The following is a 14375-nucleotide window of genomic DNA, read 5'->3' as shown; positions in this document are numbered from 1 at the left end:
CTGTCAGGTTACTTGACACATCTTTAGTCGTAGGCTCAAGGTCATCTTAAACGGGAAGAGGTGGCAGAAATTACAAGAAGATGTGCTCTATTTTGCCAGCTCCCTCTTGCACTGATGAATTGCAAACTTAGATGTTAGCTTTGATAGTCTGGCAATGGCTGGTTGTGTGAATTGCTTGCTTTGAGCACAATATTTTCTTTTGCTTATCATGATGGAGGCCTTCATTGTATATGAACTAACTTAATGCAGATTTCCAATGTCATCACATCCACCTGTCTACTGCCTGATGTCACACAACACAACATACCAGTTTCTCATTGCTTTTTTTATCTTAAAATATACTAACTATTTAAATATAATTTAAAAAAATTGTATGTCATTTTTTATTATTGGCTGATTGGAGGTCTGATGAATGGACCCATTGGTACTGATGAGAACAAATCACATTACTTAAAGTCTAGCATTTTAAGGTATGACAACAGGATTGTTCACTGTATTTGTCTTATTTAAGTTAAAATAAGCTTAAAATACTATATATACATACTATGTATGTTGATATTCTGTAACCTTTTCTAATTATGAGGACATAATTCTCTTAGATGTCACATTAACACAATTAAATCATGTTGAAATGAAACCTTTGAATTATTTTAACAGAAGTGTAACCAGCCCTGGGACTTGTTCTCTTTATTTATCTGTTTTAAGTGAATCTTATTCAAAATGAACACTTTTTTCATATTCAAAACATGGTATGTCCATTTTATAAACAGTTGAATTACTTAAAATATACCAGTTTATGTGGGTGATTATCCTATATTTGCATAATGATCCACCAATTTTGTTGCTTTGGGGTCCAATGGATCCCAACACCTTTATAAATTTAAATATATATAATATATACATAAATACACACACACTGGCAAATTTGTTTCCCACCCTACATACATCACAAAGGCATCTTTTTATTTGTCTCCTATATAATAGAGTTGACAATTTGAAGGTTAAATGAAAGTGCAATCAACCAAAATAAGCAGATATGAAATGTCTTACTATATGTTGAACTGTTTGTATTGATCAAGTATGAATTTAAGGAGGACCAATTTTCCGTGGGAGCAAACAGAGTTTCCTCTCTCTCTCTCTCTCTCTCTCTATCTATCTATCTATCTATCTATATAACTACTTAGAATAGAAATATGTGGCATATTTGATATGCATTTTTTCAATGAGTATATTATGACACATTTTTATTTATTATTATTATTATTATTATTAATAAACAATTTTTTTTTAAAAACTTACACATCTAAAAAATTTAAATTGTGTAAATCAGAGAAAAAAACATTTCAAGATTATACCATACACTTTAATGGATATTCGTTATACAATTGAAACACGTAAATCTTACAAAAGTGACCCAAATATTTCTTTTAATGGAGAAACGGTAATAAAATTAGTATATTTGAACCTATTACAGTTAATGAAAACAAATCGTATTAAGTAACTGTCTTTCTAAGGTATTATGCTTCACATGACATCATACTTCACATGAATCATTTTAATTGTATATAAATCAAAGAAAAGAGATGCTGTAAAAATGACTTGATCCGGTTTGATGGAAATTAGTTATACAATTGAAATGTGTCAATCTTAATGGAGCCAAATATTTTTCTCAGTGTGTTGTGCCCCTTAAATTCGCTTGTGTTAATGTGGGCATCAGGGCTCATTTTGAAATCACGAAACCGTTACTCACAAATCTGTTATTGTCTTCTCATTGTTAATTGTATAACCTGTTACGGAACTAAATAAATACAAGTACTGTCTGGAACTTTCTCGTGGATGTTCTTTAGGAAACCAAAAATGGTTCCTCTCTGGCACCTTTATTTTGGAAAGTGTGAGTAAGAGTGTTGTTCTCTAAGACCCTAAAACACAAAATAAAACCAGGTACCGTTAATGATGAACGATTTAGTCCAAGTGCATCAAAACAGTCATATTATAATCATTAGAATTTTTTTTCTGGTCTGTTTTTCATTGCATCTGTCTTAGCTTTTTCAGCAGGTTAAAGGCAGATGCGCGTGTTCGGGACAATTATTATTGCTTAAATTACAGTACACCCGTAAATGCCGTAAACTGGCATTTACCACCCCCTGCTGCGTATTTAGGATTAGAGGAGAGGGGGACATTTGCGACATCTGGCACATCTATTCTTCAATTTTGTTGATGTGTTTGTTTATTTCTTTTCATGCATGACAATCACCCCATCCCAAAGGCGCTGGTTTTGCCCCGGTGACTTCTTGTACTTGGCAGAGTGAGTGCAGGTCACTTCTGTTTACTAGACGGCTGAGTCAGGACTGGGTCACGTGTTCGGGAGATTAGGCGCGGGGTCACCGAGTCTCATTCCGGCTCTCAATCTCTTTATCATTAATTCGAGGTGGAATGAGTGCTGACAGATACACTGATTCAGCTCAACATGGAGTGAGCCCGTGATAGCCGGGAGAGAGAGAGAGAGAGAGAGAGAGAGAGAGAGAGAGAGAGAGAGACACACACACAGAGATAGAGAGAGAGAGAGAGAGATGCCGTTTTCTTAAATTAACGAAGAGCCCACAATTTCCTTTCAAGTTCTCCAGTCCACACGCGACAGAGGTGGCAAAACATCCCCCCAGGTTTGGATGAGATGTCCTATCTGAAACCCCTAGGCAGGCAGCTTGAACGTTTTGACGGACTCTCGCTCATTTACTGGTAAGTAACGGATTCGTTATTTCATATATCATGAGAGTTTGTTGTGCTTTATCCTTGCGTGGACCAGAATGCCAGATGAGATAATAACACGCATTCTTTGCTTCTTATTCTTGAGGACAATTTAGCCTCTCCATCTCAGCGCTTCCCGTTGCAATGTAAGTTCTAAGACGACTCATCTGTACCCCTTGTACTGCGTTATCAGACTTAAACATCCGTGGACATTTTAAGGTAGTTGGATATAACGTGCAGGTGAATGTCATCTAAAACGTTACAGCATCCGTCTGTAGTCTTACAATAAATCCCAAGCAGTAACGGAAGTGCTAGGCAAAATGCCAACTGCGTTGCAAATATGTGTACGTAAAGCAAGGTGCATTATAAAATCACATTTATAGAATTCATCTTGGGAAAGTATTCTAAAAGTCACAATAGCCACGTGTCGTTTTACATTTTAAATTCTAGTGGAGCACTAGTATAAAAATGTTATAGTAGGATCTCTCTTTCAGTTTACACTGTCATTAACTGTGCTGTTGTAATCTTAATTAAAGTTAGAAACAGACGCAGAAATTTATCTACAGGTAGAAAACACCCCCTTAGTTCTCCTTATATTAAACCAACTATGGAAAAAATATATGCAGTATATATATATGTGTGTGTGTTCACCTACATACCGGCTGATCGATTAATTTGGCTATTCAATTGTCTTCTATTGAAAATTCCATGAAATAAAGTCAGTACTTGCATTTGTTGATAAACTCAGCTGTATCACAACACCAGTTAAACTTGATTTGCTTACATCTGTGGATTTCATAATGTTACATCTCACTGAATAATTTTCTGTTTATTATATGTATGAATTTTTGGTGGATGATGGCTGTGTTTGAACAAAGCATTGTTTCTTAGTACTTGTGCTAGTGTACAGAATGTAGAATAACACATTATTCTAAAGCATATAAAACTGGAAAAGTGATATGTTGCTTGCTAATAAAAATTTTTAATGATAACAGCATATGAATAAATTACAGTGGCAAAGCAGTAATTGTATTTAATTAACAGAACAACATGTGAAGATTAAAAGTTGTAAACATTACATATCATTTTCTAGTAAATGATGATAATACATATTTAACATAAATTAACATAAACACATGTTTTGAATGAGGTAGACCTCTGTATTTATATAGGTTTATTGATGACAGACATATTTAATAATTACCTTTCTGCAGGTTTTCTATGGTATGTAGTGTATACATGCAACAACTACAAATACACACAGTACTATTATGATCAAGTAATTTCTTTTATGCTTGTTGCACCCCAGATGTTTTTCAGACATTTTAATTCCTCAATAAATAAAATGGGATACTTCAAAAAACAGTTTACTTTATATTTAATACAAATGACTATTTGTATATATTTGTATGTTAATGGCATTTGTTTAAATTTTATACTTTTTATGTGTTTACTTAGCCTTTATGTCATTGTAGTATTAAGATTCATTGCATGATAAAACTGTGGATTTATATGAGTCCAGATAAGAAGCTAATTGTTTTATTACAGCAGATTACCAAGCTGTTGTGAAATGTTCATTTAATGAACGTCTTTGATATTTACAGTACAAATACATTTTAAATAACAAATGTTGGGTTAAATTATATGAGCTTAAAATGCATGTGAATTTTAAATACATTTCTCTCAATTACGGCACTGCTTCTATTTATTTTATACATGTATTTATGCAGTAACATGTTAAATTCCTAAATCACCTAAATTCACATTTAGGTGAATGTGTCTGGATGATTCCTGATTGATTACAGTGGATTTGTTTGTCATCCTTATTGACTGAATGTGATACAGTTCCATTTATCATTTCCATAGCTGATTTTAATTGATAATCCTAATGTGCTGTGGGCATTCACAAATAGAATTTAGATAAAAATAAACAGTTATCAGTTATTCCACAGTACAATATTATCCTGATAAAAAATATTTTTATTTTTTTACATTATGCAATATATGAAATGTTCAAATCAGTACTAAATTGCTGTTTGCTCCCTTTTTATTTGTCTTAAGCTACAGATAAAATCCCAATTGATAAAAATGTCAAACTTATACCTAATTAGCATTCTTCACAGAAAGACTGGGAATATTAAGTTTCACTTTCAAACCCCAGCAAACTTGTTGGACCCTTTAAAGTTCTCAGAAACCAATGCAGGTTTCATTTTAATTAGTCACTAAAAAAAATGTGTGATGGTTTGTATCCACTTCATTTTTCTTACTTTAAGTAAGGTAGCCTTCTTCATCTTTATTTGAAAACAGGGGTGTCAGATCGGAAGGGGAGTGTGAATACGACTGGGAGAATAAAACTGAATAAAAAAAAACACTAACCTTTACAAGTACCATACATTTACACCGGCTGTTACAGACTCAAATCAAATGTAAGTTTTCATTGTATAATAATAACAATAACAGCAGCTTACTACTCAAAACGTTAATTCCGGTAAGCGGCCAGGATTGAACCCACGACCTCTTGATTATGTGAAGTTCTTATCTCTGTACCACCAAAGCAGTCATATCAGTGTTGTACTAATTTCTTTTTCTTCAGTTATATTCTTGAATTAAAGTGCACTTATTTTTTTATATGTGTACCTTTTGTGAAAGTGTTTATTTGATATTTGGACTTCACTACATGTCAAAATTTTGTCGTTAGTACTAAAACATGAAAAAATTTTGTGTTTTAGATAAATGTTCAACATTTCTTGTTTTTCTCACATTTCCTGTCATCCTACACATTACACAGATCGTTATAGACATGGATCACACATGAAATGAATGTGTTCCAAATAACAATATATTATTTACCCTATACATCTCCAGTCACCTCACACTGAGATGAACAAGGCTTACGCTGGGAGAGCTTTTTGCCCGAGTTGAGCTCCGTTCCGTTGGTGGTGGGGATGGGATAGCAGGCTGCTTGCATTTACAAAACAAAAGACACTGATGGAGAGGTGCGAAGAAATTTAAGGTGGGCCAGGGTTAAGAGTTTTTTCGTAGGCTTCAGGGATTCTAGTGAGATATATATATATGTATATTGTGGCAGATGGCCAGGGCCCATGCCTGGCCAGGATGCCCCTTCACCACATCTGCCAGGTGGACAAGTGTGGGAAGCCCAGTATCTCCCCCTGGACGCTAGATGGCAGCATCCCTGGGTTACAGTGGTACCTTGGACTCTCCCAGGGCTTCATGGGGATTGGAGTTCTGTGCAGCTCTGTGGGGTTCCGCAGGCACTGCTAGGGGGTGCTGCACCAGGAACGACTGGCCCCTTTTGGGCACTGGTTTCGTCACACCTGGAAGTGCAGCTGGAGGCCAGCAATCAACCACATGGAGCACTTCCAGGTGCCTGATAATAGGGAGCCAGAAACCACCACTCGTTGGCCAGAGTTGGAAGGAGGAGGACTGAGCTTGAGGAGGAGTGGTGGTGGAAGAGGTAGAGGATAGTGTTTGGGTGTTATTTGGGCTTGTGACTGTGTTGTGGCTGGAGGTATTACGGAGAAGACGCACCTTCCAGCTAAAGAAAAATAAAAGAGTATTTGTTTTACATGTGCCTCTCGTGTCCAATCTGTGTCGGGTTGGGCGCAATATAGCGCCTTTGTTACAATATATATATATATATATATATATGTATACTCTCTATATACAGTATAAAATCCTAAGCCTAAAAATGCAACGATTTTGTTCAATGATTTTATATGACGTTTTTATGTCACTTTTTTGCCACGCTTTACATCAGGCTTATTTTAAAACCGAGATGCAGATCATGTGGCACGGCAGCAGCAGCAAGCCAACAGCTGATAGAGCAAAGAGAAGGTAAAAAAAAACTGTAATTGTTTCCCATTGTATCATCATTTAAGAGGGGGTTTCGGAGAAGTGACCACGTCTCCTTGGGGTTGCGTTCAGCCCTCCTCTTCATAACGTGAGTGGCAGAGATGTGAAGTGGCTGGCGTGTAGCACAGGCCTGGGGGTTGGCGAGCGAAGCGAGCAGGGGCCGAACCCCAAGTATAAATATACAGTACAGAGAAGCTGAGCCATAACATGATGAGACAGTGAGAATGTTTGACAATGCCTACTGTGTTCCTCAGATGATGAGCAGTGTTGACTTTGCATCAAATAGTGTGAATCATGTGGCATTATGTCAAAAACTTTCACCTGGGCCAGTTGCACTCTTGCAAGATTTAATTATCTACATCCAGTTATTCATTGTGGAGGAATACCCTAATATTTGCAGTGTCATGGTAGTGTCATATTCTCTCCACTTTCTGAAAGTAGTCTTCCCAGAGATCTATGTTATGTGCAATCCCTTTAAAATTCTTTTATCTTTCTCATATATTCTGTCATTTTCAACAGTAAGGCCTTTTGTTAGCTTGTTATGGACAATGGCTATCTCGGAACTATGCAATCAATAAACCTTTGGGGAAATCGTACAGGAACAACTGAAGAAACACTTCTGCTGAAGGTGTAACACAGTTTTTACATGTTTTAAAAAGGGACTTGCACTGTTAAAACACCTATTTTAGGGTACACTTGCTTACACACTCACATTAACATATCTAGCCTATTTAGAGTTACGTATTCAACCTTGTATCTACTCAGGAGTTGGCTGTGTGCTGTTGTAGTGTTCAGTGCTTCCTACAGGGGAGATGGAGAGATAATGCAAGCTCCACAAAAACATGTCACAAGGTTGGGATTTAGAGCCATCCTCCTTAAACTGAAATTTGTTTGGCTAAGTGCCCTGTCATATTCCATAATATCCTGCTTTGAAAGTGACAGCGATGTCTGCTATATATCGGTTTAGCATATTGAGTTTTGTTTTGGTTCAGCATGCATAATTTGATGATTTCTGGAATGGGACTGGCGCAGCATTTTTTAAGACCTTTTCACAAAGCATTTGCCATTAAACCATCTGTGCCACTATGTCATCATACCTTTATGTTGACCCCATTTTCAGCAGTGAATCTAGCTCAGCATAATACATGTATGCGACCAATACCCTCTCCTTTGCAACTGAATACTGCCATAATGCTTATCTTATAAAGGAAAGCTTTGATTTGAAAGTAATTTTGGCATTATTGTTGTTAGGATCTTTTCAGCAAAAGCAGAAATCAAATTTGCATTTGTCCTTTGTAGTGCGTGGCAGAGATCAGTAAATAAACCAATGGGAAAGTAAAAGTAAATAAAGTAAAGGAAAGTAAAAAGTAAATGAGCAAAAGTGAAAACCCTAAACTATTCAATAAATGAAATTGCTCAGGGGGGCACTACAGTACCACAGTGCTGGCACTAGTGTCTCACAGTAAGGAGGCCAGGGTTCACGTCCCGCCCAGCCTGCTTGACCACACCCTGTGATTTGTCGCAGACATGCACTTATGTAAAACAATCCATGGCAACATAGTATTCAAGTTTCTAAATGGTAACATTCGACAATGAATTACATGCATCACACACAAGAAAAACATTTTAAAGTAAAAATTCTATGGGTTCCTTTCTCATTGTGACACTCACACATTTCACTTTCTTCTTCATAAATGTTATGCTCTGTTTCCATTTTATAGCATCCTGATCAAAGTAGGCATTCATGACCAGATAGTCTTCTCAGCATGTGTAGTCCTAGCCACAGCCTAACAGGTCTCTAAATCCATGGGAGAGGGAGAATTTGACAGAATGCTGAATCTGCCATACTTACTTTACAAAAGAGACAATGATGTTGTTCACTTAATGTAACGTTTACTTTATTTAATTTACTTTGTTTCACCAAACTATATGGAAAACTTTCAAGATGTGGAATAGGCCAAAGCGTTTGTGGAGCTCACCACAAACTATTTTGAAGGCGAGAATGATTGGTGAATACATTTTGTAAAGAAAATAAGGCATGTTGTTGAAGTCATGAGACACGTTTCACACTTTTGCATGAAAGTTCTACTTCAGTTTATCATAGGATCACCCAAGCGCAAGGGAAAAGTGTGAACAAAATTGTAATGTATATAAAATTAACTTAATACAACAACACAATATTCACAAATGTATTTGATAAAATTCAAATATGCTCATTTTCATTCATTATAATTTAAAGGGTAAATTTTCAGTATTTTAGAGGCCTCTCACATTTTCATATTGTCCTTTTTGGAGTGATCATGCATCTGTTAGGAGGGCTGAGCCCATCATAGCACCTTTTTATCTTGCACCAGAGTTGTTTTGGAGTAGGACCATCAAACCGTATCATCTACAGGTTTTTGTTCCAACCTCTTAATTAATAATCAAGTAATTCTATTAACTGGGCATATATATATTGCCTTCATTTTAAAGGAATTACTTATAAGATTCCTTGAAGGTTTGTGGAAAGTGATTTTTTGGTCTAGAAAAGATTTTGATGGTTCCTAATTCGATGCTAATTAAGAAACTGGAATGAAAGCAAGCAACTACTGCCACCCTTCAGGATCTGAGTTTCACACCTCTTATTTTAGAGTGTGCAGTGTTATTTTGTTTATGCAAAAAGAGATTCATTGTGGGCTTTCTCGACTTGTTAACGCCCCCCGTAAAAGACCAGCATTGTGGAACCCATGGGATATGTTTATGAGATGCTTGTATTTGTCATATCTTTAACATATTAACAGATCTATGGATGGCTCGATGGTAAGGCTTATTTCTTTATGATCAATTCCAATCTATCTGTACACCTCCCACTTTTCAATGACTGTACCAAGGGTTACTTAAGACCTTTGCCACATTTCTTCTCTTGCCCTTTTGTTTGCTGTTAGGCAGGCATTGTAGTGAGATAACTAATTCAATGAAGTGTAAACCAAAAGGTTTGTGGTTTAATCTCTTTCCCTGAGCCACGTCACCACTTCATGGTTCACCTGTAAAAAATCTAGGCACACAACTGTAATGTCCTCTGATTGCACAAGTCACCTTAGGTAAATATGTCAGGCAAATATACATCGGTATTAAACCTATTTTCATTTTTTATCATTTTCAGTATTTTAAGCTCTTGTTTTCTTCTTACAGGTAAAATACTAATGCATTGTATTTTGTTTTCAGACTGTTAGGCTAAATAAAAATACTAATTTTGAGAGGGTCAGTGGACTTTCTCTGGGTGCTGTATGTACTCAGATGTGAAATTTAAGCAGAAACTGAAACAGCTACAGTCAGCAAAATGACACTTCTATCCTGGGGGGGTTTGGAGCCAAGTCAAAAATTTTGAAAAGTGCTTACCTTTTTTAGCAACTTGGTTAAGAGTGGGTCAGTAGGTTTGAAGAGTGTGGGACATTAAAATTGCTTCAAGTGATTTGATGTGATGTGGCATCAAGTGATGTGACAACAGAAGTAGACTTTGAGCCATTCTGTGTACTGTACTGGGAATATGTTGAAGTCAACCTCTGTAAAAGAGAATGACAGCAGTTGCTGAAAAGTAGATGCCATAACTCTGAAAGGATTGTTGGAGGGAATCGGACCATCCACTTTACCTTTCATATGGGATGGTCCACCATTTAATGTGTTATCTTAAGCAATGCATCAGAGTTCAACGCAGGACAACGTAACTATCTTTATGCACCATTGATGGCTCCAAGTATTAATATTTTTGTTTCTTCATCACTGTTTCCCCTGGAAAACTTTTATTAGTGAGTAGCACTGGTTGCTAAGAGACATGGTGCTGAGAAAAAAAATGAAATAATAAAGATAATAAATAATGAAAAGACTGCGGTGGGCTGGCACCCTGCCCGGGGTTTGTTTCCTGCCTTACGCCCTGTGTTGGCTGGGATTGGCTCCAGAAGACCCCCGTGACCCTGTAGTTAGGATATAGCGGGTTTGATAATGTATAGATGGACAAAATAATGAAAAGAATACGTATCTTTATTTAACAAAAGGGCTTACATGCAGATTTTGATTTAAATCAGATTCACTAAAGGCAAGTCCAAAAAAAGTCATAAACTTTTTTAATTTGATCACATTTTGTTATAATGAAGTAGGAGGTCAGAGTACTGCTGTTTGCTTTGAATTATAACATAAGTTATTGAAAGAGGAAGAGGTTACTGTATGTAAATAGCAGCATGTGCCTAAATCCAAGTTTTCACACTGATTCCAAGAATCACATTGCGTTTGTGTAATGCAAGATGAGGGTGATTTTGGCAGGTATGCAGCAAAAAGAAAGCCAGAATATGAAACACTGCATGAAACAAACACCATTGAGATCATGTTGGTAATAGCATGTCCCCATTGAATATTAATTAATTAAAAATTTTTTTTTTCACTTCAAGATTGGACTCTGAAACACCTTTACTGAAATCTCTCCCCCTTTATGGGCTATCCCTCCTAGAGGTGGATTGCTGAGCAGTTAGTTGAGGTTATTGAATGGCCTGCCCAGTAATTTCAAAGGCGAGGAAATGCTGTCCTTCTTGTCTTATATTTCCAGTGAGCTGTGGTGGTGTTTGAGTTTTAAACCTTAACACTCCAGTTTCTGTCTCTCCCCCAACTCACTTGTAACCCAAGGAATGTTAAAAGGAAAAAAAAGATATTTCATGCCCCATGGCTTTGCATTAGAATCCAGTCATTCAATCAGTTTTTTGGCTGGATAGTGTAAAGCCGTCCGTGACTTAACAGGATGCTCAGTTACGCATCGGACAATAAAGGAGCCTGGCAGAAATAGCATTGTTAATTTTAGTCAGGTTTTACGACAGAATAGCAGGGATATTTTCCTAGATGAAAGGAATAGTGCAGGTGCCTCTGCCATCTCAGGTGCTCAAACCCGAGTCTCTCTGTTAAGAAGTTCAGATGTGCATGAATGGTTTAAGCAGCACCTTAAAAACCAAAGATTGAACGGTTTCAGGCACTTTCCTACTATCACTGCAAACCCAGGTTGTAATCAATACAAATAACAATTGGATGACATTTCATTTTATTAAATAAGATCTGAGTCTGTTAATAAAGCAATAAAGGCTTCCTGGCCAGGCTCTAAAGACATGTAAGAAAGGAGAACGTGTCCTTGATGCAATGCATAAATAAGCGCACATCAGCATTTAAAACATACACTCACAGGTCAGAGTCACCTCGTTTTAAAGATGTCAGCTCCATGTATTGCTACAGATTGTTGTTTAATTAAAACAAAATATATCTTAAACCACTAATTTTCAAAGTTCTCAGCCAGTGGACCGCTTTTGGAAAATAGTGGTGGGCCAGGGGCTGACAGTCCTAGATGCTACTTATTATTATTTTGATACAGCAATACATTATTTTTATGCTGGTTGTCTACTTTTTTGTAAATCAAGTTCAAGTTTCCAATGTGCATTTTTTAACATATGTTGTTAAACAGGAACAATCAATTAACAGCAATTATGGTCATAACTATATTAAATGCTATAAGTCAACCTTGGTGTTGTTTTCGGAGACATTGTAGGTCCGTGCTGTGTTTGCTGAAGACAGGGTTTTAATTCTTGTGCTGCATTCACCAGCATCTGCAACCATGAGGGCTGCGCTCTGACTCAGTTGGGTAGAAATACTGTTTGAGGTTCTGTGTTAAAAGTTGTTCTCGACATGCATTCTACAGCTTAGACTTTGCTATCTTCAGTTTAAAACTGTAATAGATAATTTAGCAAAAAAATACATGGATTTGCATGAAATCATCTTCTAGGGCTGGACGTTTAATAACAGTGAAGTAAAAAGAGTATGGGTGGCTTTAAGGCAACTAAGTTTTGCATAGTAGCCTTCCATAGTGAATACATTATCAAAGCCATTTACAATTATAGATCTGCAGTACTATTGTTTTCATATATTTTTATGATGCATTTTTATGGTGGCTCAGTGCTTGGTACCGCTGCCTCACAGCTCCAGGAAAATGAGTTTGAATCCTGGCCCATTCATAGTCTAAGTGGGTATTTTAGTTTTCTGTTCAACCCACAAAACCAGAGTTTTACCTTGATGGCTGGTAGGTATGAATGAGTATCTTCTACTGTGGACTGGTCCCCATTCCAGGGTTGGTTCCTGGTAAATCTCTGCCTCCATTTGATCCTTAAACTAGAGTAAATGATTCTGAAAATTGATTCATGGGTATTCTTTACTGTTGGAGTACTGGCAGGTGAAGATCACACAATAAGACAAGCTAGGTTTGACCCAGCATTGACCCTGTATGTCAGTTGAGATTAGCTTGGGACAACCCCTGTCGCTCAGTGCATTAAATCTGACTTGGGCTGACCCTTTTCCAACTCGGGCAGGCTCTCTCACATTAAGGCAGTGCAGTAGTAGAAGTGGTTAGCTGTTTTGGGCACAGGTCTCATAACTGCATGTTAACTCACATTAATCATTTAGCAGTAATGTTATCCAAGGTGGTACAGCATCCCAGAAACAAAATATATCAATGAAAATCTTAGATGAGCTACATTCTATCACAATAATCAATTTTTTCACAGTAAATTCGCATTCTGTTTGGAACTTTATATTTTCATTCCTGGGGGTATTTGACCTGTATCTCTTGGAGCTGTTTGACCATAATGTTAACTGAAACATCCACCTTACCTCCCCTATTTTATCATTATATGTGCAATTGTGAAAAACTGATCTCATCAACTCCAGATACTAATGTCAGTTCATCATAGATAGATAGATAGATAGATAGATAGATAGATAGATAGATAGATAGATAGATAGATAGATAATGAAAGGCACTATTAGATAGATAGATAGATAGATAGATAGATAGATAGATAGATAGATAATGAAAGGCACTAATAGATAGATAGATAGATAGATAGATAGATAGATAGATAGATAGATAGATAGATAGATAGATAGATAGATAGATAGATAGATAGATAGATAGATAGATAGATAGTGTGAGAGACGGCCAGCAGCTCAACCCTGAAGGGATGCCCACAGAGTGAAAGGATGGGGGAAGGCATCCTCATTGGGACACTACTTCTCCCAAGACATTAGATGGCAGCTTACCTGCAGTGTAGCAGTGCCCAGGATTCCGACAGGGCAAATGGGACATTATATCACAGCCCTGCTGGGTAGCGTGAGTGCCGCCAGGGTATGCTATGAGAGAACCTGGGAAGCCATATTTTACCCATAGCACGGAAGTACGAAGTCATGAAGACGGAAGCCCCGAAGTATTTCCGGGCTGATTAAAGAACTTTAATTCTCCATCTGACCCGGAAGTGCTGGCAAGTCACATGGAAGGAAGAAAAGCAAGCGAGCCAAACCCAGCAAGCGAGCCAGAGTCAGATGGAGGTGGACGAAGCCTGATGGAAGGTGTGGAGGAGAAATAGAGAGAGAATATTAAAAACTTAACTTGACATAACAAATTGGAATGGCAGCAATTTATATTCTAGTCAGAGAGTATGTAGTAAAGTGTAATGAAATGTGATAAGAAAAAAATCTTCAATAGTAGCATAAAAACTTACAAACCTCAAACTGAACAGAAGCAGGAATGCTGCTCCCACACTACAGGACCTGCACCCCCCCAGGAAATACATTTGATTCTTGCCCTTCTTATATATTTTGTTACAGCTCAATACTGATGTCTGTTTGATAGATAGATAGTGCTTTATTTGTCTCAAGGGGAAATTTAGCTTTTACACATTTTTAAGCTCAAGAAATCT

The 14375-nt window shown here is 37.0% G+C and overlaps 1 protein-coding gene across 2 annotated transcripts in view; it reads left to right on the top strand.

The window, feature by feature from the left end:
- Positions 1-2516: 2516 nt before the first annotated feature.
- The window catches only part of si:dkeyp-72e1.9 (syntaxin-binding protein 4), a 162747-nt gene continuing 150888 nt past the window's right edge, over positions 2517-14375 (top strand). Inside the window, exon 1 of one of the 2 annotated variants that reach the window (XM_039775611.1) lies at positions 2517-2736. In XM_039775611.1, the coding sequence (XP_039631545.1) occupies positions 2672-2736 (65 nt within the window). In that variant the 5' untranslated portion in view covers positions 2517-2671. The remainder of the gene's footprint in view (positions 2737-14375) is intronic. The other variant, XM_039775612.1, reaches the window with a different exon arrangement.

This window comes from Polypterus senegalus, chromosome 13 (assembly GCF_016835505.1).
Source record: "Polypterus senegalus isolate Bchr_013 chromosome 13, ASM1683550v1, whole genome shotgun sequence".
NCBI classification, from domain to species: Eukaryota; Metazoa; Chordata; class Cladistia; order Polypteriformes; family Polypteridae; genus Polypterus; species Polypterus senegalus.
The sequence above is the reverse complement of the archived record's forward strand: the minus strand, read 5'-3'. Positions and strand labels throughout refer to the sequence as shown.